Source organism: Micropterus dolomieu, linkage group LG13, assembly GCF_021292245.1.
Source record: "Micropterus dolomieu isolate WLL.071019.BEF.003 ecotype Adirondacks linkage group LG13, ASM2129224v1, whole genome shotgun sequence".
NCBI lineage: Eukaryota > Metazoa > Chordata > Actinopteri > Centrarchiformes > Centrarchidae > Micropterus > Micropterus dolomieu.
The window spans coordinates 11,316,283-11,342,986 of NC_060162.1; the positions used below are offsets into that span (position 1 = coordinate 11,316,283).

The window sequence follows — 26,704 nt, forward strand, 5'->3', positions numbered from 1 at the left end:
TGATTCCTCACCGTTCGCATGATCAGGGACACCCCACGAGGCGAAATCTTGTGTGGAGGCCCAGACCGAGGGAGGTTGGCGGTGGTGTGGTGCTTCTTCCATTTCCTGATAACTGCACCGACAGTTGATCTTTTCTCTCCAAGTTGCTTTCCGATTCTCATAGAGCCCATCCCAGCCTTGTGCAGATCAACAATCTTGTCCCTGATTGTCCGTAGAAAGCTCTTTGGTCTTGCCCATGGTGCTGATGTTGGATGCTGGTTGTTTGGGTGTTGACAGGTGTCTTTTATACAGGTAACGAGGTGAGGCAGGTGTATTTGATGTAGATAATTGGTTGGGATTGGGGCTGTGTCTTAAAGAAAGACTAACTGGCTTGTAGGAGCCAGAATACTTGCTGTTTGGTAGGGGGTCAAATACTTGTTTTTCCTCATCAGATGGTTATCAATTTTTATAAATTCATATGATGTGATTTTCTGGAATTTTCTTTGGGATTCTGTCTTTCACTGTTAGAATGTACATATGATTAAAATTGTAGATTGTTGCATTCTTTGTAAGTGGACAAACCTGCAAAATCAGCAAGGGGTCAAATACTTATTTCCCCCACTGTATTACACAGTGGGCGATCATAATAAACACATCCAGTCTCAATGAAGTAAAAATGCACCTATGAAATGTTTTGAAGCCTTACTATAGTTTGGTGTATTGTGGAATTGGATTGCGTGATACTGCAAATGTTACTGTCAACACTTGTACTTACAGATGGGGCAATTAATTATAGGAAAAACTTACATAAACGAGAAGGAGAAACATTACAAGTGCAGATTCTTCCATTCAAATAGGGGTCATTTCTTATGGTATAGTCTGGCTCAATTTGGTCACTGCAAATCAAGAGTAGAGTGGTCTCTTCCAGGATGACAATGCAGTCCTAGTGTCAGATCTCAACCTACAAGAGCACCTAAGGGAGATTTTGAACAGCTGTGTCAGATAGTAGTCTGGTTCCAGACATCTGAATCGCCGCTCACATCTCTGATTTCTTCAGCGATTCTAACAGATCTGGTGTTGTATTTACTGACAGCTGTTTACACTACTTTGAGAGACCATTCAGAGCTAAGTAAGTTGGGATCATTGTCGATTAATCAATCGATTTTCTATCAATGTTTCCCAATGCACAAGATGTTATCTTTAAATGTCTTGTTTTGTCCAAAACCCAAATACTTCCAGTTTACTGTCATAGTTGAATAAAGAAACCTTTAAAGGGGTATTATGTAGTTTTCAGCAGTCACTAGGGGTGTGGTTTTAAGATTGCAACCAGGTGTGTGCTCATGCACGCGTGCTCGAACTCATGAAAGAGCATAATCCGAAACACAACTGCTTTCATACAGAGCTCCCGCAATAAACGTGGAAACACTGTCATGGCAGCTGTGGCTTTTTAGACATATATGTTCTGTTACTACCAACGTTCCCAGCTCAGAGGAGGATCAAAGCAAACCCTCTCTCTGGATCGGTACCTTTCATACAGCGCAGTGAGCCGCATACTGGCACAATACCTCTGGAAAATAAGGCAGTGTGACAGCGACTATAGACAGACTCACCGGGAGACAGCTTCACACAACATGCTGGAAACTCAGGTAAACTCCCACTGCAACGTTACAGTCATATTTTTATCAGCCAGAGGTTGAACTAATTCTAGCTGGTTGCATGATAACGTTACATTGACTGCATTTAGCTGACGTTACACACCTGCCTGCTTTACTTTATTTGTATATGTTTTACCAGACGCTCAGCAAAGTCAGCACAGCTAAATGTATTGGATGATAACGACAAGGTTAGTGAGCTAGACAGAATATTATAAATGAGATTGTTGCCACACTTTATAACAGTTAGACTGTAGTAAGTAATGTTACTGTATATATTTCTACAACTGCAACAATTAGCTGTTTATCCAATCAGCAAAAAACTAAATCCACAACTATTTAGATTTTTCCAGCAGAAACCCTAAGCACTTGATGGGTCATAGTTCTATAATGTTAGGATTTGAATATCTTTGGGTTTTGGACTTTTGAAGACGTAAGGTTGGGCTCTGGGAAACTGTGATGAGCACTTCTTTTCACAAATTTTTGATATTGATGGACTATAAGATTAATTATTGAGAAAATAATCACAAGATTAACCAGTAATGAAAAAAAATGGTAGTTGCTGCCCTATTTGTTTTTTCTTGGAATTGTCCTCTATCTGTATATGAATGTATGTGTATGCTGGCAGGAACAGAGAAAGTCAATGTGTCCAAGTGTATTTATAGTCGTGTGTGTGTGTGTGTGTGTTCATTTGGTTTGTGTCTCGCCTGCCCCCTCTGCTCCACTCTCTATGGGAGGCTGGCAGACAGTTCATCTTCTGAATCTCTCCTCTACCCAACAGCTTGCCTCCAACTCTATGGAAATGTTCTCAGAATCTTTCTTAGTTATGTGTTCATCAGCCCAGCACAAGTTTTTAAATCACTAAACTAAGCTTTTCTATAGTGTACAGTGGTTAGGGAAAACCTTCTAGTCAGGCAACTCCCTTCAGCATCCTTCAAGGTCTGGTTTTCCTTTTCTGCAGCAAACTTTTAGTAGCTACTTATCAAGGTTTTAATGTTTAACCAATGTTTTACCTAATCATAAATGAAGTATAACAGCTTAGCGGTGACAGAAATGACAGAAATCATTTAATATGACTGCAGAGGGTAAGGTTTCATAATCTTTTGCAAAGCTGCAGACTGCTCAGAGACACATTCACTCATCTGATGATTAATGTGATCTCTACACTAGCTGTTAGTTTAGGCTCAGCTCTAATAAGCCCTTCTCCCGATCTACTGGTGATGCGGAGAGGTGAAAGCGAGACAGTAATATAATGTTAATCATATGTACTGACTGCGAGCTAGGCAGTAGCTTGAGTGTGGCTCAGACTGACCATCCAGGGAGATGTTTGCATTAAAGAGGTGGTATTATGTATATATTATTTATGGTGTATGTGTCACATTGAACATTACGTCACGGCAGTTGTGTGTGGCGTCGCTATGACGCCAAGCTACGTACTATCTGCAATGGAAAACGGAGCAGGGCCGAGTAGAGTCGAGTCTATCGATTTGCGCTATGGTCGCATTTTTCGGCAAGGCAGCATAGATCATCAGAACACCGGCAACGTTTAGTCTTAAAAGACGATGAAACTCCGACTCTATTTGGGCCTGGTTGGCCGAATAGTTGTTTTAGAGCCACTGAGAGTTTATAATCTAAGCAATACAAGTACGTCTCATGTGCGACGGGATGTCACAGGGTTTTGACGTAATTTTTGGTTACTCATCATAGTCCAGGTGGTTACCTCTGTGAGGTAGCCACCTGGATGATGAGTTTAGGCATAAATACAGTGTAAAACTAGTAGAGAATTCTGTGCTGTGACGGAGCAATTCCAAAAGCTCTTATTTCAAATGGTTTGGGGGGCCTTATTATACACACCAATGGTACTTAACCTTCCCACATTATTAAGTGAAGCATGCTCTTTTTTGGATGAGAAATGTAATAACAAGTTTTTAAGATCTTAGTCTTCTTATAATAATATAGTAATCTTCTAAGTACATTTCAAAACAATGAATGATATATATCCCTGCAAAGAATTTTTACGACTAAGATTTAACATCGACTCTAATGAATGTCTATTCTGCAATACAGAAATAGAAACAATTGAACATTTAATGTTCTCGTAATATTTCTTAATTATTTTGGGAGGACTTCCAAGATTGGCTATTACATAGTAATCTGACCATACCAGCCTTGATTTATAGTAATGTTAGATAGGGTCTTATAACGGAGGACAGAAAACTCAAATATTTATACAACAACCTGATAATTTTAGCGTAATACTTTTTAAACAAATGTAAATTCTTAAAAAACACCCCACATTTCACTCTGTTTCTGAAAGAGCTCTGTCTCTACTTAGATTCAATGAAGATAGTTAATTCCAAGAAGGCTATATTACTTTATTCACTTTTGTCAGATTTGTCATTTAATTGGACCAGAGGTTAAAATGGATACTTTTTATTTTTTTTATTCCTTTCCATTAATGTTTTGATCATTTGTTTGTTCCTTACCTATTTTCTGTTTGTGAAGTCTATAAGTGCACTTGTAACTTGCACCTTATTTGTTTTTATTTTATTTTTTTTATACTCAGTCCTGGACTATGTTTTTGTCCTAAGGGGCTAGAATTGTTGATTTGTATTATGCAAAATAAAATTCTTTTTAAAAAAAAAAGATGAAAAAAGAAGGTACCATATCCATGCTGCCTGCCAGATTCCTATCTGCACATGCGTAAAAGTGGACCTGTTTGTCAAAGAAGGTCACCGCAAATGTGCCTGTTCATAATTATTCGTGTGTTGTTGTCTGTTCAGCTAGCTAGCTACGTTAGTATAAAATGCGTTGACAGCCAGCTTCCCAAAGCATCTCACCCTTACCCTAACCGTCAGGGTGTGTGCCTAAACCTAAGTCAGTGATTGTATGTATGTCGACCAGCTAACCCTACAGCTGTGCACATTGGCTGCTAGGGTTAGCCTCCTTTGTGTTGCTACATTGTGAGATTGCTGTCATTATTAAACATTAAAAATGTGCTGTTGAATAAGATTTTTCATATCCAAAGTTTAGTCCTATTACATCATACTGAACAGTTTCATCTCCAGTGATAAAAACATTGTTATCTCGATATGAAAGATTTAGTTGGATCATTCTGAATAGGCAGATTTGTGGTAACCTTTGACTGACAGAACCACTTTTGCGCATGTGCAGAACGGATCTTGCTGCCGGTACGGATTTGGCACTGACAGGTGTACTGACAGGCTTCACTGTTCGATCTCTGGCTTACCCCCTTGAGTATGAAGCGGCTTTGATTTGGATCACACTACCTTGTTGCTTACGACCTGCCCCTCTCTGCTTCTGATTGGCTAGTAGTCCTTACCTGGGAACTGCACATGTGCAACTCCCAACAAAGATTTTGTACAAGTAAGATGCATCACTCTGTAGCTCAAGAGTGGAGCGTACAACACACAGGGTGAAAAGAGGAGCTGCAGCAATGTGCAGTATGAGAAAAATATGGTGTTTTTTAAAAATTAAACCATGTAAACCTGTTCTGGTACAACCCCTAATTAAGATTTTGAACCTGAAAATTAGCATAATACCACCTCTTTAAGGATAAATGACGGCCCACTGATGAAATTTCATTTCACAATATGTTGTTACTCAAAAACGGGTAGTTTCAGGCCTGATTAATCCTCTAATCAAATGACAAACTGCAAATTTTTCACTTTTTTTTTTGGGTTGAGGTGGTGAGCTGGGTAACATCATAGCATGGCTAACCCCTAACCCAAGCCCTGTCCCATCCCTCTATTTTCATCCTACGTACTTCTGATTTTTAGCTATTTGAGTATTTAATGGGGAAATCATTTCAAACAAGAGAAGCACTTTATTCTTGCCCCACAAATGATCATCTGACCTTAGGAGGCTTTGACGAGTAGAATGTATAAACCATTATCACTGTGTCAAATGTCGAAAATGTATTTAGGTCCCATTTTGAGCCCAGGATCTGGCTTGTGTTGTCACTAACCTGGCTGAGACTTGCCGCTTTCCCCCAGGGCCAGTAGGCAGAAGTATGGTTAACTGGTCTCGGGTGAACTGATCAACCACTCTACAAGCAGGAAAGGAGGGTGTGCCACAACACAGGCGATTGAAAGGATGGAGAGATACGAGGGATAGATGAAGAGTTAAGTGGCAGAGCAAACGGTGGGGAGTTTTTGTAGATGGTGTGAAGAGGAGGAGACAGGAAATTATAGAGGAGGGGGGTAGAGGACAGGGAAGCAAAGAGGGGAACAAACAAAAAAACTACAGGTTGATAACTAAGTCATTCAAACAACATGCATAGAACTACAAGAAGTGGTAACTAACAAAAAAGGTGAAATGAAGTGGCAGATATGATCACAGGAGGAGGTGGAATACTGATGATAGATCATGGCTGTCGCTGTGGATGTACGGGTGTGTGGATGGAGAGCACGTGGACCCATTGGACCAGTGGTTGACCCAGACTAGCAAATCGATTGGCCCGGGGGAAGAGAAGCCTGCAGGCCAGACGATCAATACCATGACCAGAGCTTCATCAGGGCCACAACACTCTGGTTTAATGGACTGTGGGGAGACAGGGCTTGGCTGCCTGACTGAGCATTTGCATAACTTTTAAACCGTTTAAAAAATAAATAAAAACAGTACAACTCCGCAACATACTGAATGTGTGTGTGTGTGTGCATATGTGCATGCATATAGTGGAGATTACAGTCAATAACATTCAGTCATTATGGCCATAAAATATAAGCAGAAAAGCAGGCGTACAGAAAAAACAAGCAGATCTGCTGTGTGCTTTTACTTGAGTGCATAAATTCATGTACACACACATCTGTGATCAGATCAGATGGGAATTGGTACTCCATGTGGTGACATTTAGTGCGAACACGAACCCTTAAGAATTATCCCTCTCAACTCAACGGCTCAAATGATCTAAGTACTTGTTTGTTCAGCTTATCACTTTATAACAATAATGTGTGGAAACTGGATGCTCAACCAGGCACTTAGGCTTAGTGTGTTTGGTGTTAAAATCACCTTTCTTCAATTGTAAGTCCACCTTCTCGAAGCAAGACAGACAGAAACAAAAGTCTAGATGCGTAAAAGCCCCTCCATAATGAACAGATCTTCAAGGAGGAGCATATTAGTGCCTTCTTTGCCCCCTTTTTTGTTCTGGTGCAGAGAGCAGTAAGCAGCACATTCCAGTAAATCACAACTAATTTCAGCCCTGCTTGACGTGCATACTAAAGTAGAAACACATGCACTACCTCCTCTTTCTTTTCCTTCCTACCACGGCCAACCTACACTTTTCCTTTACTCAGTCTCCGTCTCACTCTGTTTCTTTTTCTTGTGCTTTATTTAATTCAACTCTCAACCCTCATGCTTTTTGCACGTATAGTCAAATGATTAACATTGATCTCCATATTTAATCATTGGTTTCCAACAAGTGTACTTTAAACGTTTACTTATATTTGTTAACACAAAACACAAACATACTAAGTATAACATTATCTGTGAGGTTTTCATTACAATGAGTATTTATTGCCAGAGGCTGATGGTAATATCGACAGAAGACGATTAGCAGGTTTGATAGACAAACATATGTAGTTTATGTATTTGATTAGCAATTATGCTAAGCTTCATAAATGACAGTGTGAAGTAATTGCAGCTGTGGAGAACATTTATTTTTTTTACTGCATTAACCCTTTTATAGCAAGTCTTTCTTATGCTCTGTAGCAGGGTCAGGTCAGACAGTTATTTTTCATTTATATTTTTCCCTGGGTCATTGTAAATGTGCATAAAAGCAAACAAATGTAAATGCTCCGTATTCGTATTGCGCCTTTCTGGTCTTTTTGACCACTCAAAGCGCTTTTACACTACATCTGCATTCACCATTCACTCACTGAGCCTAAGTGCTCAAACAGAAACTAACATTAACACACATTCGTACACTGGCGGAACAGCCAGAGGGTTTCAAGGCAAGGCAAGGCAAGCTTATTTGTATAGCACATTTCAAAAACACGGTAATTCAAAGTGCTTTACATAAAACATAAAAGCAACAGGGAAATTGAAAAGATACACATTAAAAAAATAATAAAAGTTACAGTGCAGTGTACAATCAGGGTTAAAAGAGTTAAATGGAAAATAAAAACAGGCTGAGCAAATAAATGAGTTACAATTATTTTGAAAAGAGAATAAACAGTGAAGTACACTTAATCTACTCTCTCAGTATCTTGCCTAAGGACACTTTGACATGCAGCCTGGAGGAGCCAGGGATTGAACCGCCAACCCGCTCTATCTCCTGAGCCACAGCCGCCTTCAAGATATTAATCCTTACCTAGTTTCTAAAGCAAAACTCTGGTTCTCTGCACTAAATGATGCCTCTGGCTACAGAGAACATAATAAGTAGTGAGGCAATGGGAGGCTCAATTCCTGAAGACTGAATTTGAATCTTTTAGGTGTTTTTCTTATATTGGATGGATACTGGAGTGTCCATATGTCCACATGTCTGTGTTGTTTTTATGTGTATACAAGTATGTTTTCATTTTTAATGTCCTGCCAGATCGGCCAGAGACACATTTTCACTTTTGTGGACAACACAGTTGTATCCTGTTCTACTCTCTTCACTTCTGTCTCTCTTTGTAAATGTTGCACATTGTAAAAAAAATAATAATCCCAGAGTCCTGCAGAGATCCTGTTAAGCAGAGATCTCTCTGATGAATGATTTTGCTAGTAGCTGCATTGTGAGAACAGACGTAGCTGAATTTATCTTTCCAGCTTCTATAATAGTCTGCTAATAGAGTTGTACTGATCCCCTTTAATGTCTGAGGAATCTGTATTTACCTGAACTGTTTGAGCATCCTTGGCAGTGTCTTGTTACGCAATAGTAAAAGTTTCACATTATTCCTTTTTCGATTGATCCAAATGATTCAAAAAATGTTGGGCTGCGGTGTCTGTAGAGGTAAAGTGCTTTCATTTAAAGTTGCTGGTACGTGGACTTCAAATTAGCCTTGTATGCTTTGATGCAAGCCCAACGTAAGATAGAGCAGCCCAAATGTTCATCCTGTGCAACTCACTAACTCTGACCTAAGTGAAACTTCCACATGGAAATTTCCCACCACCCTGTTTGACTGTTGGTGTTCAGTCAGTTCATAACAAATGATAAACTGTTCTTGGTAGCGGACTCAGACTTTTGGGCCACACTCTGCCTGTTGATAACCTCGAAACACAACATGTATACACCAGACATATACACACACACCCCTATGTAAAACTTGCCCACAAATACAATTTGTGACGCACTGCTTGGAAGGGTACAAGAAAGAAAGCAGGATGGTCTCTTGTTAATATTTCCAGTTCACCAAACAAATAGACTGAAACCTTAGCAAACTGCTGTTGGACCGAGACTATATTTGTGTTCTTCTCTTTTTGCCAGGCCTGCACTGGGGCCATTGCACATAAACACAATAGCTTTGGACAGAACCAATTATTCTCTGTACTTAAAAACAAGGATGAAAGTGCTTTTGTCCATTTGGTATAGCTACAATTTCCTCTTTTCAACTACAAATACAACCCAAATATTTTCTCTTTGCCTGTCTCTTAGCAACAGAAGAGCAGTTTTCCAGTGACATCAGGGCAGGGAGCGAGAGATTTTTTTTCTCTCTCTTTCTCTTAAGGACCTGGTTTCAATGAAGTCAGACTTGGGCGAAATTAGATTTCACTAGTGTGTACAATTGGAGCAGATGTGTCAGTACACAATTTTGTGCCAGCGTTAGGAGTTCTAGGACAGGGCGACAGGTTAAATGTTGCAAAGCATGACAAGTAAATCTGTAATCAAAAAAAGAAAGAAAGCTTGAGTGTTGTAGGCAAACATGGGTGACTGAACAACTGGATTTTGTTGAGTGACTCATTAAACATGAAAAAACATTGCATTTCTCTTGAGTTTTTTTTTTTCTGTCTGAAGTGAAATGTGGAGCCTGCATTCCTGTCTTGACATTGCTTTGGCTGGGGAAAGATGTTAAGGCTATAGGACTGGCTGTGCACCGACATCTGACATCAACAACAAAAAAAAAAACATTCCCTCTCACTGAGGTAGGTGTGTGTGTGTGTGTGTGTGTGTGTGTGTGTGTGTGTGTGTGTGTGTGTGTGTGTGTGTGTGTGTGTGTGTGTGTGTGTGTGTGTAAGCTTGCATGCGTAATTACCGTCGGTCATTCCTCCTGCGTCGAAAGAGCTTTTTGGTGTGCGCGATCTCAGCCTCATTAGGCAGGGGTGGGAAGACCTGTTGGTGACAAATCATAGAGTAAGAGACAGTTGCTGTCAAGACCAGCAATAAATTTCAGTTTGTGGAATATATAGAGTTCTTCGCTGTACAAGTGAAAGTTAATAAAGTGCTTGTTATTCTAATAGAACAGACAAATTCTAGCCTTTTTCTTTAGGGCACTGTGTATGTTGAGAATTATCAATACCAGACCTCTTACGAAAATTTACACAACATTTGTGTTTATTCAAAATTGTGTCTCATTTCATTCCATGTATTACTTGTGCAATTAACAAGCTACATCTCAAGACCTAAAATCAGCCGCTGAATTACTTTATATCTCAATGCTTTATATCTTTATATCTTAATTCAGCCAAAGATACTGAATTTAACTGTATCTGCCATGTGCTTCATGCACTGTATTACTGCTGAACTGGCAGGCTTCAGCGATGGGAACTTTATACCCTGTTATGTGTGTATGGGTTATAGCATACAAGTAGAAATGTCATTAAAGCCCCTCCGTAATAGAGTGGATGAATACATCTTCATGTGTTGCAGATGCCAAACATCATGTTCCGTTCCAGACAGCCGATGACTGCACTATTACCATGGCCACTGAAAATTCTTGATTCTTATTGGCCAGTAGGTGTGGATTCACTTCTAGCAAACGGACAGTATAACCGAGCAACTATTATTATTATAGTGTTTGGAATATAAATCTGGGGGTGTGGCTATTAATAAATACACTCTCATCCAGTCATATCTCAAATCTTACAGCTCTGTAACAGCTGAGCCAATCACGGTGAAGCATGACAGCAATAGAAGTTGAATGTATGAATGACGGAGAGATGGAGGTAGAGAGTAGGGTTGCTACTAATGATTATTTTCATTGTCGATGAAGGATTTTAAACTTCTGGCACAGCCTGTGATACGCACTCCTTCCTGTTTGACTAGGCGTTGTCTAACAACACAAGCGACAGGAATTCCTGGGTGCAGGAACTATATTTAATGATATTTAATGATATCAATACTAAAAAAGCAAGATCAAAATGAGCTTTTCGGGTAAATAAACAAATTTTTAATTTTATCACATATGAAATATTTGGTATGATATTAATAAGGAATGCACACTTGTCCCTTACTTACATAGTTCACTTCCTGTGAAAAGGAAATAAGACCATCTGTCATCCATTAAACATCAGCCCCGTCAATCAAACTGCACGCTCCCCCTGCACTCAGCAGTTACAGTTTTGGGTTTTCCATTGTTAGAGATGTAATAAGAGGTTGTGGTGGATTCTTTACAGTGTCAAGAAAAAGTCAGATTTTTCCCCCACTGAGGCTTACAGTTATAAATAGGAGAAAGAAAGCAAATGAGAAATGGAGACTCGTAGAAAATGCTTGTAAACTTTTCTGTAGTGCTATAATGGCTTAAGGCAGTTGTTTACTGACTTTAAAATTCTATTGATCACTTTTAAAGCTCTTCATGGCCTCTCGCCTTGTTATATTTCCGACCTTTTAGTCCCATACGCACCAGCACGTACCTTGAGATCCTCGGGCAGAGGTCTGTTGTCTGTTCCAGAGTCTCGACTGAAAACTAAAGGGGACAGAGCGTTTGCAGTCAGGGCCCCGAGGCTCTGGAACAGCCTGCCCGAGGAAATCAGGTCGGCTGAGTCAGTGAACTCTTTTAAGTCCCTTCTTAAAACATACTTTTATAGGAGAGCCTTTCCCGATCTTATTTGACTTTATTTTATCCCTTTTATTTGATTCTATTTTACTAATTTTATATTTATCTTAAATTTGTATTTTAGTCTTTTCTTTTCTTTATCTTGTATTGTTTTTGTATTATTGTTTTTTGGGTATTATTGTCTTTACACTTGTTAAAGCACTTTGTAACTTGTTTTTGAAAAGTGCTCTACAAATAAAGATTATTATTATTATTATTACTAATCCACAAAGACAGCGTTCATGTGTACATACAGACCATACACCATACCTGCACAACATAGTCACAGTTTTGCATGAACACACACCAGAATAAAAGTACAATAAATTAATATAAACAAACAAAATGTACATTCAGACTTACAGAAACACTTACTGTAGATATTTAAATGCGTTTGAGAGAGAGCTGATATTTGACACTGCTGCTCTAACTTACTTCTCTCTTAGAGAGGCTGCTGTGGGTTCAGATTGAATCCAGATGTGAGAGGCAGAAAGTTTGTGTGTGTGTGTGTGTGTGTGTGGTGGGGGGGGGGGGCACTGTATTTGTGTGGCACACTAATATCTAAAACAGACAAACACACTGTCTGTTAGTGCAAAGCTTTACTCTGTTTTAAAAGACTTCATGTCTAAACCCAAATGTATTAATATCTGTGAAATTCTCCTTTTTTTTTTTTTTCCCAGACTTCAATTGCTTGCCTCGAGAACGGTCTGACAGGGAGAAAAAGTGGGTGGAGAAAGAAGAAAGAAACGGAGCAACTGTTGCATGTTTAGCTACTGTAGTTCTCCTCTAGGATATCATTAGCTGTAATTCTGCCTTCAAATGGTAACCAGATGACAGAGCAAACACACATAAACAAAAGGTTCAAAGGACACACACTACACATTTTTAGCAAAACCCTTCAGCTTGTAGTATTTTTCCATTACTATTTCAGATTGCATTAAAGCATCTCATTTTTTTTTTTGGTGTAAATAAAAAATGTCTAAAATGTGCAAATCTACATCCTGAAAAGAAAAGCATATTTTGGACAGCAGTGCATAAAAGAAAAGCCCTAGACCCACACAGTGTATAATGTATCCGATAGAAACGGAGAGGGAGGAAGCAGGAGCTGTAGTGTTATCTCTGGTTGAAAGGGAGAGCTCTGTTTGTGTGTGTGTGAATATTCTGTGTGTAGGTAGCAGCCAGTGCGCGGTAGATCAAAGAGAGGCGTGTGCTGTCCTGGTCCCCAGCCAAAGGACCTCTCAACTCGTGGCAGGCAGCGCGAGTGCTGTGGACGTGACAAGGATGGCGAAGGTGGGTGGCTGTATAAGTGGGAGAGGGACTGAGAGCAGACAGAAACAGAGATGTCCCTGCTTTTACTTATAGTGCAGATTATATGAGTAAAGACTAAAAGGAGGATGGTAAAGTGTGTTTTAAGTACTTTCTTAAACAAGGTGAGTAAGGTTGCGTCCTAAGTAGTATTAGCACTAAAAATAGAGCTGCATTGAAAAAAATTGCATTATTGTAGAATGTGTTGCTACAGGTACAGATGAGAATAGACCGTCAAGCATCCACCAGACCGTAAAACACTATTAATATAACTATGACAGGCTAGAAATCTTATCCTCCATCTTGACAATCACAAGGTAAACACTAGAATTACCACATTAGTACTACAAAGTACCATAATCTACCATCAGTGTGTGTTAGCATGTATTTAATTGGCGATCTCCAAGCAGGATTCTGGAAAAGTCTGGAAGGAAGACACACAGATGAGATTAATGAGTAGATGAAAGTTGTAATAGCAGAAAGGGAAAGGGATGTTTTCTATTTTTCACTGAATGTGATTCACGTAAGGTTTGAAGGACAGGCCAGAATCATCGAAATGCAATATCATTTTGATATGGACATCAGCGACAAAATAAATAAATAAATAAATAACTTGTCAACCAAAAACTTTCATGTCTACAGAAAAAGAATGACGCAAAGTGTGCAGCAGTAGTGTGTCACTGGAACATTTAAGTTATTATGAAGCTCGAGCATCAAACCAACAGCAGGTCTCAAGTTGTCACAGTCTGCCAACACCCCACCCAACAATCAAAAAAAACATATTGTAAATTATACAACCCTGATTGAGGTGTGTGTGTTTGTGTGTGTATTGTATTATGTGCTTGGGTGTGCACGTCTGGCTTGAGAGGACATTGACATACCCAAAGCATTTCAGGGAAAATCACAGGTCACTGGGAGAGGCTACAGGGGATGCTGACGCAAAGAATGTGTCCTTTTTACCACCACGACGCCACATAGCTCCCAAGCAACAACAACATACCTTCTTATGTAATCTTCATAAGCAAGTAATGCATGATTTAGCTTATAAAAGAATTGACCCAACTCCTAAACTGCAAATTTTATTCGACACACCCCTGGTACTAGAAGTATTTATTTATTTATTTATTTTTAAATTGTGAGGGTTTTGCAAGAAGGGTCATTGGCCTGGTTCAGATAGCATTGTTGATCCATTCATAACAATGACGTCGCCTTAGTGTGAAAGGGGTATAAGTAACAAGGAAGGAAAGTAAGGAAATGAGAAAAGCGAACAGGGATAAAAATGTGAAGAATAGAAACGGAGAAAATTATAGAACTTTCTCTGCAATAGCATAGAAAGTGAAGTGCATGTCTTCCTGTTCCTTCCATCATTTAACAGTTTTGGTATGATGCTCATTCAGTTACTCAGCCCATTGTTTCTCTCAGCTTATTTATGTGACGGGCCCTCAGCCAAAAGCAATAAATTTTAAAACTGCCCCAGGGGTGGCATTACAGGACAGGTTGCTGAGAGCAGAGGAGAGGGAGAGCAAGTATGACAACAAGAGGCTGTAAATACAAGATAGCAAGCACGTAAAATACCGAGAGGGAAGCAGAAATGCATACGCTGAAATTATTTGGACCTTTTGCCCACTTACCAAGCCCGAATAAACAATGTGACATTCCTGTGGTCTCAGATTTGTATTTCTCTTTTTTGTGGTTATATTAAAATTAGCGTTAGCTATTCTGTTCTTTATATGTTGCTGTGTTGGAGTTGTCTTGTCATTTATTATTAGACACTGCTACATATAACTGTGACATTAACTGTTTTTAAAACACAATTTAAAGCTTCACAGAGTGAAAACATTAAAGTCAATGTGTTTTTAAAAAGGCCACAAGGAAAAGATTTTCAATTATTTAAGCATGTACAGATTATCATTTTTTTTTTTTTTTTTTTACAGAATTTTATTGCTGCAATTTTGAGTGCAGGTCCAAACAGATTCTTTAGCAAATATTGCCATTTAGCATTACTTGCATTTTAGTGTGCTGAACTGGAATTTACTTGAAAGTTATTGATTTTGTGCTCAATAGCAACTCCAAAATGTTTACTCAAATCTGACCTGTGCTGAATTTAAAATCATTAAAAGTGACATTTTAGGATTAATTTATCTTTTTGTTCATAATGAATTGATCAAAGAAATCATCCTCATCCAGAGGTTCAAGCGTCAGCAAGTGACGATATTCGATATTGTTGCTGACATGCGGCTGTCGTGATCCTGGAGGGTGTCTAGCGTCTAGCTCTCTCTCATGTTACAAATCAAGTTAACATTTAGGAGTTCTCAGTATGTGTAAAATCCCTGTAGTACAGGATTTGCTCCATGTTTCATGATCCCTACTTTGGGCCTTTTTAATGTAACTCTGCAGCTGATGCCTGCCAACAGTTTCAAAAGAAGAGATTTAAGGCTGCCACGGTCAGGTATGGTGGGTGATCTGTGATAAAAGGCAAAGATATGAGGTCCTGACATCCATGTCTCATTTAATAAGTGATCTGAGGCCTCTAGGAGAGGGAGCCTTTGTGGGATTCAGTGTCAGAGAAAAAGAGGGGGGGGACTGCAGTACTCTACAGAAATATAATCATGCAGCAGGTTTCACGTGTTTACAGCCCTTTTACAGCCATCTGTCAGCACATTTAAACAAAAAAAAAAAAATCCTATGTGCTCTCTGTGTTACAGTCACAGGTTACAGTACATTGACAGTCCCCTCATCTTCTCTGCAGGATCAAGCCTGATGCTTTGTGTGCGTGTGTTATTTGCATTATATATGTGAAGGCCCACTATTAAATGGCCCCTGTTCTTGTGAGGTGTTACATTATTGCCATTAATTGACACTGGGCAGCAGTCAATCCATCATGAACAGATACAAGGGATAGAAAATTTATTTAATTTAATTAGGGCACAGGCTGGAGGTTACCATGTTACTTGGGACCAGTAATATGCCAAGCATATAAATGAGTTTAATAATTAAAGAGGAAGAAAAAGGAAAAAAAATGGGGCTTAAAATTAAGTTATCCTCCTTTTTGGCCTTTTTATTTCCTATCAACTTCATTTATAACAGAATGCATTGGTTAATCGTGTTTGTACATTACATATTCTGGCATTCAGATTTGATCAACTTAACGGATTAAGTCGCTCATGAACTATTATTGAATACCTACGTGGAATTAGTCACACATTTCCCAAAGGGTATCCTGCGTTCATGCATGTTCTCAGGTCTCCAGTGTTTCTCCCATGATTGAGGCTGGAGCAGAACAGTGTGCAGAGGTAATTAAGACAGTATGTGTGCGGTTAATAGAGTGCAGGAGCCAAACGGCAGTAGGACCAGGGACAATAGCAGGAAGAGACCAAAGGGAGGGGGCTGCCGGTCACCATGACCCCCTGGATATTGTTCGGCTGCCCACCAACATTTGAAGGCTGGAGGGGAGGAGTGAAGGACGGCATGTGGGGATGGGGGAGGAGGACGGAGCGTAACGATGGTGGTCAGAAGAGAAGAGGAAAAAGGAAACAGCAAATAGGAAGAACTGAATTCAGACGAGGTAAAAAGATGATAGAAAAGACATGCAGAAGACAAATGAGGTGAGCACACAAGGGAACAGTAAATGTTTGTGAGTAAATACTGAGTGGAATACAGGTCTCAGACAAACTGACAGCTGACAGACGGACCGCTGAAAAAGCCCGCCCTGCCCCCAATGTCCTTTCTCAACCAGAGTCCTGCTCTGCGGCACGTACACTTCCAGACAGAGGGGCCAACCAGTCTGTAATGTCTCAGCTCCAGACTCCTGCTTTGTTCCTCTGATGGAGGGCTTTGTTCACAGACCAGAGACCGGATGTCTACTGAATGACTAGCTGCTTTCTCCCTCTCTACTTGGATCATACCCTACCCTTTCTGTTCCATCTCTGGTGCCCTCCATTCTTGAAGTAATTTAGAATGTTGTCAATGACGGCGCAAATGAAACAAAACTCTCTACATTTCAAATTGCATCACTGAGAAAACTGGTTTACTGTGTTTTAAAAAGGAATAGTTTGACATTTGGGGGGGGAAAACGCTTTCCCGCTGAGAGTTGAGATGAGAAGATGGATGCCACTCTCATGTCTGTACAGCAAATATGAAGCTACAGAGCATGCCATTTGGCAATGATGCTCTTGTTTTGCCTTGCTTAATGAATCCTTTCCTTTACAGGAGAGCCGGACAGCATCTCTCGTGCATGGCAGCTAAGAGGGCTGCCCTCCTCCGGGGGCCTTGTACAAGACATAAACGCTGAGTCAAGTGATCGCAAAACTGACAACCACAGCCTATAAGGTTTCAAAAAAACCTGTAACCATTTATAGTAATAATTTAACAATTTATATAGGGTCAAGAAAAAAAATGTACTACGGGGATTTCGGACCCACTTGCCAGACTGCGAAAGTGAATCCCTGCAAACCTTATAGGTGTGTAGATAAAAATGAAAGCTGAGTATGAAGATGGGTGTGGTCCGAGCAAGGGCCTCGGAAGTAGGGGGCTCACATGTCTCATGTCCATTATACCACACACACTGATTTGGCATAGCGGCTGGTGTGATCCCATCACAAGATGGTCTCCAGTTACAGTGTGTTATTAGTACTTTTTAGGTAAATTATCTGAATACTTCTTTCACCATTAATCCTGATAGACAATACATGATTACCTCATGGGAAAGAATATCAGGTCCCAGCAGTCATACCAGTTATACAGAAACAGAAGCACCCACTCCATTTCATACAAGAAAACTGCCACAGGTGAGAGGATTTTGATCAAATACATCATTTTATCTAAATAGGTCTAAAAAGATGTGTGTGCGTCATCAACTGGTCACATATTTCTCACAAACATGATTTAGATATATTTTCATCAAAATAAATGTCATGCCTTTAACATACTAACAAAAAGCTGTTGATGAAATGTTTGCCGGCATTATTTCGGATTACATTAAGTGTTGAGAACAACACCCACATTTACCCGCACACATGCACAAAGAGTTGTGGCTGTCGCAACACCGAGTATTATGCTGACATGATCATGTTGATGAGGCAAATGGCATGTGAGTGAGACTTACTGTATGTGTCATGAAGGAGGGAATGGTGAAGGAGGATGTAAAAAATCTCCCATCTCTAGAAAAACTCCACTAAAAATTTTATTTGCCAGTTTAATTCTGCGCTTTTGAGAAGGTGCACAAAAAATGTATCAGTTTTCAAAGCCCCTGCTCAAGATTTGTAGTCTTTCAATGGGGCTGCCAGACAGAATAATGTCTATAAACAATAAAAACAACAACCAACAATTTATATTGTGATTCTCTTTGAGATGACTTTTAAGTGAAGTGACATCACTTTACTGGAAAAATGTAATTTCATGCAGTTTGACTTTAGTAGTAGATCATTACTTAGGCATCTGTGTAGTATTGTGCATAATTAATCATCACTATGTGTTCTCTCACACAAATTCAAACAACACCAAATCTAGTTCTTGATGGTGTTTGGGTTTATCAGACTACAACTGGCTATTACTAAAAGGTGGACACAGTAAAGCCCTTACCTGCCAACTGCGATGATGATGTCTGGGACACATTTCTTATTATTGCAGGGCAACTAGAAATCAGCTAAATTCTAGAATGACCTGTCTGAGGATTTTAATTGATTTTAATCATTTGTTTCTTTTCCTCGATTCCATAATGTTTAACACAATGTACATCTTTTTTTCACTGGTTACTGATTTTGTGTCTTTCATTTCATTCCTAATTTATTTTATTACAGTATCTTTGTTTTAATTGTTCGTTTTGTGTAAATTTTCTTTGTAACATTGGTTTTACAAAATGGTGTACAAATAAACATAATTATTAATATTATTCAAAACTTAAAACAGTAATTTATGCGCTCTTGCTGTTTTTGTTTGATGTCATTCAGAATCCATGTGATGAATCCACAGATCAAACACTTGCTCTCTTGCCCCTGAATGCTCCGGTCATTACAACCTGACATGGGTCGTGATTATTGTATGTGCAGGTTGACATTCCAGAGAGGCCAGTAGAGGTGCAGCAGAATGTGAGGGCGAAAAGAGGATGCCCGGTCTCATCGAGTCGCTCACACACCAACACACACACAAACAAGATGTTTTCCACATCCCAGGGCTATTTGTAAAGTCTATTCTGGCTCCTGGAAAGGGGAAGTGAATGTTGGCAGGACGTGTGGAACGTAGACGGGGACGCCGGATGACGTAGCGCTGCCATACAGTAGCTGGAGGTGATGACTGGGAAACAGAGACGTGTTATTGTTTTTGCTTGGTTGCATGGATTATGAATGTGTAAATGCTGGATGATCATTTTTGTGATAAACAAATATGATCTTTGAAACAAACAGTAAACATCTACAATGCACAAGTAAAGCTCTGACCACAAGCCAATGGTGGAATAAGTACTCCTTTCCTTAAGTAAAAGTACCAAATGACAATGTAAAAATAATCCATTATAAGAAAAAGTCTTGCAAACTCGTACTTAAAACGTAAAAGTACAGCTAGTTTTAACAACTTTATTTTCAGTTAGCTCGTTTAGTCTGGTGGTTCCCAAGGTGGGGCCCTTCCAAAGTATTACAAGATAAACCTGAGTGATTTTGAGATGATTACTGGGGTAGAAAAGAAGAAAACACTGCTTTAATGAATAACGTATTTTATAAACTTATTATATGTTTTGTTATGTGAAATCTTAATCTGTAAAGTAACCAGTAACAAATGCTGTCAGATGTAGAGTAAAAGCATGAAGTACACATACAAATTGTATTACAGTAAGTACAGCACTTGAGTAAATGTACTTTGTCATATTCTACCACTGCCACGAGCTAACAAGTGAGCCAGTCATGTGTTTTATTAGCAACGCATAAAAATCCTCTGCAACATAATACTGTACTGGTTACTTACAGTAAGGAGGATGGACATGTTCGTGTAACAAAACTGAAAGTGCCAGCAGAAAAGAAAGATCCTCACAGCTGTACATACACAGCCAGCACACATCAATTCAAAGCAGCAAGCCACAGTACAAACTTCTCGCTCTCTGAGATATCACACAAATTCCATGGCATATCTTTGACACAAAAATAACTTATGGAGTTGGTCCATACTCTTGATTGCAAACCACTCAACTCAAGTTTACAATGACTGTGGTTTGAGTGTTTTATGTTACAGTGTGGTCTCTAAAACTACTGGCACTGGAAGTGGAAAACGAAACTTAAGTCCCGTCCCAGTTGTCTTGGGGGCTGCGACAGACCAAGGAAGGTATTGTCAGTGGATGGCCTCATTAGAACAGGAAACAACAGGGCATCAGTGACCTGGCATCGCAACTCAGTCTGACAGAGCTTTGGTATAAAGAAGCCAGCACATGAGACCCAGCGCGGACAGAATGTGAAAGAGAGACTGTGATGATGGCTGAAGTCAGAGGCAGCTTAGGAATGTGAGGGAGAGAAAGACAGAAAAATGTGGCTCTGTGTCTCTGACCTTACTGTATCCCAATGCCAACACATATCCGATCCCAAGCACACCAGACAGATGCACTTGACCCCGTCTTTCTTTTGGCCCTAACTGAATGAACGGAAACAGCGATCTTGGCTCAGGAACTATACAATGAGGAAGCCATATTGGTAGCACAACTAGGCCCATCTTGGCTGAAACACTATGAGAAGCGAAAAATGCAGCTCGGAAGCCAAGAGGGGAAGGAAAGAGGAAGACACCGTGGCTCAAACACTATAATAGATGGAAGACATTTTGGCTCTGAAAGCAGGGAAGGAAGAGAGGAGGGAGACATTGAGTGATCTTTGCCACCCCAGTAAAACACAAATCACCTTGAAAAACACAATGCTTAATACTTTGAACATGGCAATGGTATACACAGCTGCTAAACTAACCCCCCGCCCCAAACACACACACACACACACACACTTTGTTGACGCCAAACACACCACATTCAGAAATACATTATAATAAAATTGGGAATTTGTTGTAATAAAGCTTTACACTCAAACATATATTTACAGAGGGGACATATATTTTCTCACTAGACAAGCTTTCTGCAACTTCAGTCCTTTTCCCAGTCTCTTAAAGTCTGAGTTACCAAAATAAAGTGGATATTATCCTAAGTTACAGTCTTATTAGTAAAAAATTCCCCCATTGTTTTACATCTGTCTGCTACAGCTGAGCAAGGGAACAGTGTCCAGGGGGAAAAAGGGGGAATTTCGTACTGTAAAGACTGTAAATTTGGTAAATACACACTTGATTTGGCTAGCTCATACTCCTGTAGCCTCATTTTAGTTTCAGCAGAACTATCCAATACATTTTTTCTCCAAAAGACAACTCCATATCACTTACAGTGGAGTCAAGTTAGGAATGGCCATCTTCAAGGCCAATATGTAGTGAAGAAATTAATACAGCAATTAATAACTCTTTCAGTGTGCACATTAAAATGTGAGCTTAAGTTGAGCCCCAGCTGTTGAAGCTTAAAACTGACTGAGAAACAGGTCGCTGCCTCAGAAATGAACAACCTACATCACTTTTGCGTAGGCTTCATTGGCTCCATCTGTAAATGTTATGCATACTTACAGCCACCAGGGGTCAGTATAACATTTTTATGCACTTCCCTGTCAGTTACAACTCACTTCAGCATCTGGCCAGTAGGTGTCACCACAGATTCATTTGTAATCAATCAGTCTCATAACATAAACTTGATCTACACAGATTGATTTTGCATATATTAATTGTTCTTTCACAGAAAAAGCTGACCCTTCATGAAATTTCTTCCAAGGAAGGAAAGTTATTCCCTGTTTTAGTTTTAGTTTTTGCAATGCTGTTTTATATGCTGGTGATTTTACTATAAATCTGACTTCAGTATCCATGCTCTGATCATTGCACCTGTTTTTTGTCTATTGTGCCAACAGAGGTCACTCTCTAACATGTTTTGATGAGAGGCCATCTGTCTGCAGTTCATAGTCCACTAGGTCGACTAATTGTTTTTGAAATAATTGATTTACCAAAATACACAATGCTGCACGCGTAGTAGAAATATGTATGTTAAGACATCAGCCTGAGAAAATAATTTGTATACATTTAGTTTCACTAAACAAAAAGGGAAAAATCTGACTTACAGAGCGCAGATGGGGTAGGAACCTCTCTATGTCATTCATGTCTATGCCGTCATCTTCCTCAAACTTGTTTTTGTTCATCCTGAAACAGAGGAAGCGAGAAAGACAGAGAGAATCAATTGATTGTAACCATCAGGGATCAATAAGAATAGTGGACAATTCTGAAGACATTCCTGGGACAATATGGGATAATCAAAAGAGTATTGAGACAGAGCAGGGCCACATTAGTACAACCACAAAGACCCAAAGCTCAGATCTTACCCCTCTCTGTCGATATGTGGCAGGTGCTTTGGTGTTCCTCTTAAGTGTTTCCTGTGGAAATGGCTGAAGTCCAGCTTTTCTGGCTGCACGTCCCAACCTGCACCTCTGCAACCAAGAGACAAAAAGACAGAAATGAAAGACATGAAAGGTTAGAGACAGCCAGCATCCACACATATGCACAAGGAAAGGCAGGAAAGGTGTTCTAGACTACAAGACAGCTTCTACATGTTATACACACAAAAAAACAAGTTTATCTCAGGCGAAAAGTCTGAATTACTTCCAAATTATTTTTCTATAAAGACATTCTTATTTATTAAGAGTTTAACAGTCAAAACCTAATCATCAGGACAGTGTGGGTGTGGCACAGCAACATAAGTAAACAGCTCCATGTCATTTTGTTTCAAATATTAGTAAAGCCTGCTTAGTGCATGGCAGTACGTGACTGGTTTGTCTCTAATGTGCAAAAATGTTTTAAATGTTCTAACTTTTGGCAGAAAGTTGTGTGTTCATGTAGAACCCTTTCATTTTCATAATCATCATTAATTCAGCAGTGACATTCTTTTTGTGCATTAACCTCCCTTTTATCTGAATACTGAAGAGGCAACTACATTTAATAAAATGTACAATAGACTTGTGTCACCACTAGATGACGGTGGCTGACGAGACACTTACTTCATGCACTATAATAAAAAAAAACTGCATAAAATTTTTTTCCCAAAATATAAATACTAAGAGAGGCGCAAGAGATTGGACAAACAGAACTCAAGAATTCCACCCTACCTTCCCTCAACACATTTTCCTCACTTGAGGTCAATGATGCCACACAATATCTGTGCTCTACACTAAGCTCGTGCCTGCATAGCCTGTGTCCTCTATCCACCAAGCCTGCTCGCCTAAACCAGTCCCACCTGCAGCTAACTGATACCATCCGTGGGCTCCGTACTGATCTCAGAGCGGCTGAAAGAAAATGGTGAAAAACCAAAGACCCCGCCGACCTTAAGGGCTACCAATTGCTCCTATCCTCCTTCTCAACAAGCATCAGTGCTGCCAAAACTGCGTTCTATAATAACAGAATTAGCAGTGCCACTGACTCAAGACCATGTTGCTGCTGTCTCTCGGTCATGCCACTTTGCTCTATACAACATAAGGAAAATCAGGCCCTACCTCACTCAGCTCGCTTCTGGTACAGGCCATGGTTCTCTCTCGCCTCGACTATTGCAATGCCCTCCTAGCAGGTCTTCCAGCTTGTGCAGTGAAACCCTTACAAATGGTTCAGAACGCAGCAGCACTTCTTCTTCTTCTATCCCCTAGAATGATCTTCCATTGATTGCACTTTTTTGTTTTGATTGCACTTTTGTTAACTCTTACTTCCTTCCCTAGGTACTTACCCCACTGATTTGATATGTACTATGAGCTCTTACTAGTACTTATTGCTGCTCTTAATAGTATGTACTGTCAGTTGTAGATCTGTATTTGATGCTCTGTTGATGCTTGTATGTTGTTCCTCAAATGTAAGTCGCTTTGGATAAAAGCATCTGCCAAATGAGTAAATGTAAATGTAATTCAAATACGAATTCAGCAAAAAGCTTCAGGTTCAATGTTCAATATCTTGCTCACTTTGGCATATGGACTGAAAAAGCTGGGCATCAAACCATCAACCCTACAGAGACTGGCCAACATGCCAACTGAGGAAAAACTGAACCTCTACTGAGACTCTAACCCACAGCAAAACATTCAGTTGCAAGACCATTGCTTTCACACACAGCTTTTACTAAAAGGTCAGAAATGACTCAATGCTTTTTTATTCAATATTCAATCGATACTACAATTCATCTCAGTCAGCGTGCAGGAAGTGCTCACATCATCACACGGTGACGGCTCTTTCACCGTCTGCTCAGATGTGCCAACGTGGCCGGATTTTAGTGCAGCTGTTACCATGGTAACAAGTCCTTGCTCCAATGTAACTGATTCATGTCTCACTCATAATCACACAGAAGTTCACTCGCGTAAGACAAACAACATTTCAAGCATTGAGGTTTAATGTTTTTAGAGGAAGCAGTGGGGGTAGAGTTGACATGGGCGCCGTATAGGTGGGAAAAGTGATGACAATTCCAAGGGCCCCTGACTGACAGGGGCCCCCCCCAAAGAAGTATATTGAGTATAAATATATTTCAAATATAATAATAAAATTAATGATCTCTTTGTTTTTACTTGTTTTTGTCAGTAAAAGTTAAAAATCCCCGTTGACCAAAAAGTAAACATCCATATTGACCGACCACCCCCCTGTATCTGCATGAAATGGTTTGGTCCTGCCTTAGTGCACTCATCAGTGACGGTGTTTAGTTGCAGTCAGTAGATGCGCCAGAAATACAGTGTTAACAATGTTGTCTAGTAAACCAAAATCTGGTTTTCAAAAAAGGAAAAAGAGAAAAGAGAGAGAGGAAAGACAAAGGAAAGGATGTCAAACTGTAACCCAGTTTTTCACCAAGAAAGGTGAGCGGCCTTTAGTCTGTGAGTAACCTGTTGGCTTAATGTCCACAGTGAAATAAGCTAGCTAGAGACTAGTGTTAACCTACATTTCATCAACATTTAATCAGTGCAGGGAAACGTTTAGCAAGAGTTTCATATTAAATCACTGTTCACATTAAACAACTTCCAGTCTGGATGCTGGACAGCAGCTTACCTCAGCCTGCATGTAAGTTACAGACTATATTAAAATAATCCAGTTTGATATGTTCATTTAGATTGAATTATGGCTGTTAATGACATCAATAGATACAGACTTTATTATTCCCATCATGAAGGGCAATTTATTTGAGAAGCAAATAGTGAACTGCATTCTGTATGCAGACTTGCATGTAAATCACCAGCAGTAAATATTGTGCTAGTACTAATATTGAATTACAAAAAGCCAGACAGTTGCAAGCCTTTAATTAGAGTTATGTAAAGCTTTTGATGGGACTAGAGATGTGGTGACAACAGCTGCGCAGAGGGGGTCCAATTTCATTTTTTTGTCATGGGGCCCAAAATTCCTGGCGGCGCCCCTGAGAGTTATTATATATTATATAATATAATATATGTGGCTGTTGGCAGAAACACTGAAACAAAAAATTTTCATCAGCACACAAACTCCACAGTTCAGCCGTGCAGCTTATTGATTAACTTATATGATGTCCTTTACTGCATTTTGTGTGAATATCTATTCTTTTGAATACCTACAATAAATGCCAGCAATTATCTTGAAGACAAAAGCTGGGAAAAACTTTCTCGGGCTGACCAGGAAAAAAACTTATTCAACATTAAGGAAACCTCAAATGAACAAATAGAACTGTAGAAAAGACAAACCAAGGTTCAGAAGAAGTCGAAGACAGCGAGAAGGCCAAATGGAAGAAATAAAGGACTGTTTCAAAGTGTGAGATCAACAGATTCATTGTGTATCTAAAATCAGTCATATGATCCTTCAGAAACTGTGGTTGAAATTCAGACCCATGTATAACATGTTAGGTTTGTGAAACAGCAGGGCACCTACCCGTGTGAGTCCATTGTGTTGGCAGCCCATATGTCTGTACCCAGGATGTCAAAGGAGCCGTCTCTGTTCCCGTTCTAGACAGCACACAATTAAAAAGGTGTGAAAAAGGCAGCTAGCTTAATTAGGTTGTAACATTTACTGTAGGAACTATTCTTAAAAAACAGATTCCTTTTTAACTAATAATAAGAAAGCTTTTGAAAATGTTTTTCTTTTCTTTCTTTGTAATTGAAAATAAGTATTTACGCTAGAAAAAAATGAAAAGAAAACAGGAGTTTTCTACATACTGAGCGATTGTGATAAGATGTACCTTGGGTCTATAGTATCTATCAACCCACAGTTTTCCTTCAGTGTATTTATGTTGCAGAATAAAGAGGTATTCCACCAACTTGGTGCTGCACTTCCAGAAAGTTGGGGGCAAGAGACAAATTTTAAAGAGAATGGTCATAATAGAAGCAGCAGAAATATACTGACTTTTGGTCCCTAAAGTGTGTCAAGCTCCAAAAACACTAGATCCTACATTTCCCATAGTGCAACTCAATACTGTCTGACAAAGCCCCTTGAAACAGACAGAAGACATTATACAACTGTTTTCACAGGCTGATTAGTGCTCCTTGTAACGAGTAAACTGAGCTACATGTGCATAAATGGTGGAGTGCCCCTTTAACATTTAACTGTGGCGAAGGTTTGATTTTTTTGGTGACACGTTTAGGGTCAAAGATGGTGAAAGACCTCCTAGGGAGCAATACAATGAGCATGGCAAGAGTTGCATGACAAAAGTTCCCAAGTATGGGTCCTCTCAAAGTGTCAAGACAGCAGACACACACACACACACACACACAC

General features: G+C 39.6%; 1 protein-coding gene and 1 long non-coding RNA gene across 5 annotated transcripts in view; one reads left to right on the forward strand and one right to left on the reverse strand.

Moving 5' to 3' along the window:
- Nucleotides 1-17,269, forward strand: part of LOC123981541 — a 78,815-nt gene extending 61,546 nt beyond the window's left edge. The window contains exons 3-4 of the long non-coding RNA XR_006827788.1: nucleotides 12,286-12,895; nucleotides 17,120-17,269. This is a non-coding gene — a long non-coding RNA (uncharacterized LOC123981541). The remainder of the gene's footprint in view (nucleotides 1-12,285; nucleotides 12,896-17,119) is intronic.
- ctif (CBP80/20-dependent translation initiation factor) overlaps nucleotides 1-26,704 on the reverse strand; it is a 68,290-nt gene that overhangs the window by 21,330 nt on the left and 20,256 nt on the right. For 2 of the 4 annotated variants that reach the window (XR_006827787.1, XM_046066424.1), the window contains exons 6-9: nucleotides 22,336-22,440; nucleotides 22,078-22,156; nucleotides 9,827-9,903; nucleotides 5,620-5,700 (exon numbers count right to left, since the gene is read on the reverse strand). Coding sequence is in view for 3 of the 4 variants with exons in the window: in XM_046066424.1 (XP_045922380.1) it covers nucleotides 5,620-5,700; nucleotides 9,827-9,903; nucleotides 22,078-22,156; nucleotides 22,336-22,440 (342 nt within the window). In the remaining variant the exon portion in view is untranslated. Of the gene's footprint in view, nucleotides 1-5,619; nucleotides 5,701-9,826; nucleotides 9,904-22,077; nucleotides 22,157-22,335; nucleotides 22,441-25,864; nucleotides 25,939-26,704 lie in introns of all 4 variants that reach the window. The other 2 variants (XM_046066425.1, XM_046066426.1) reach the window with 2 other exon arrangements.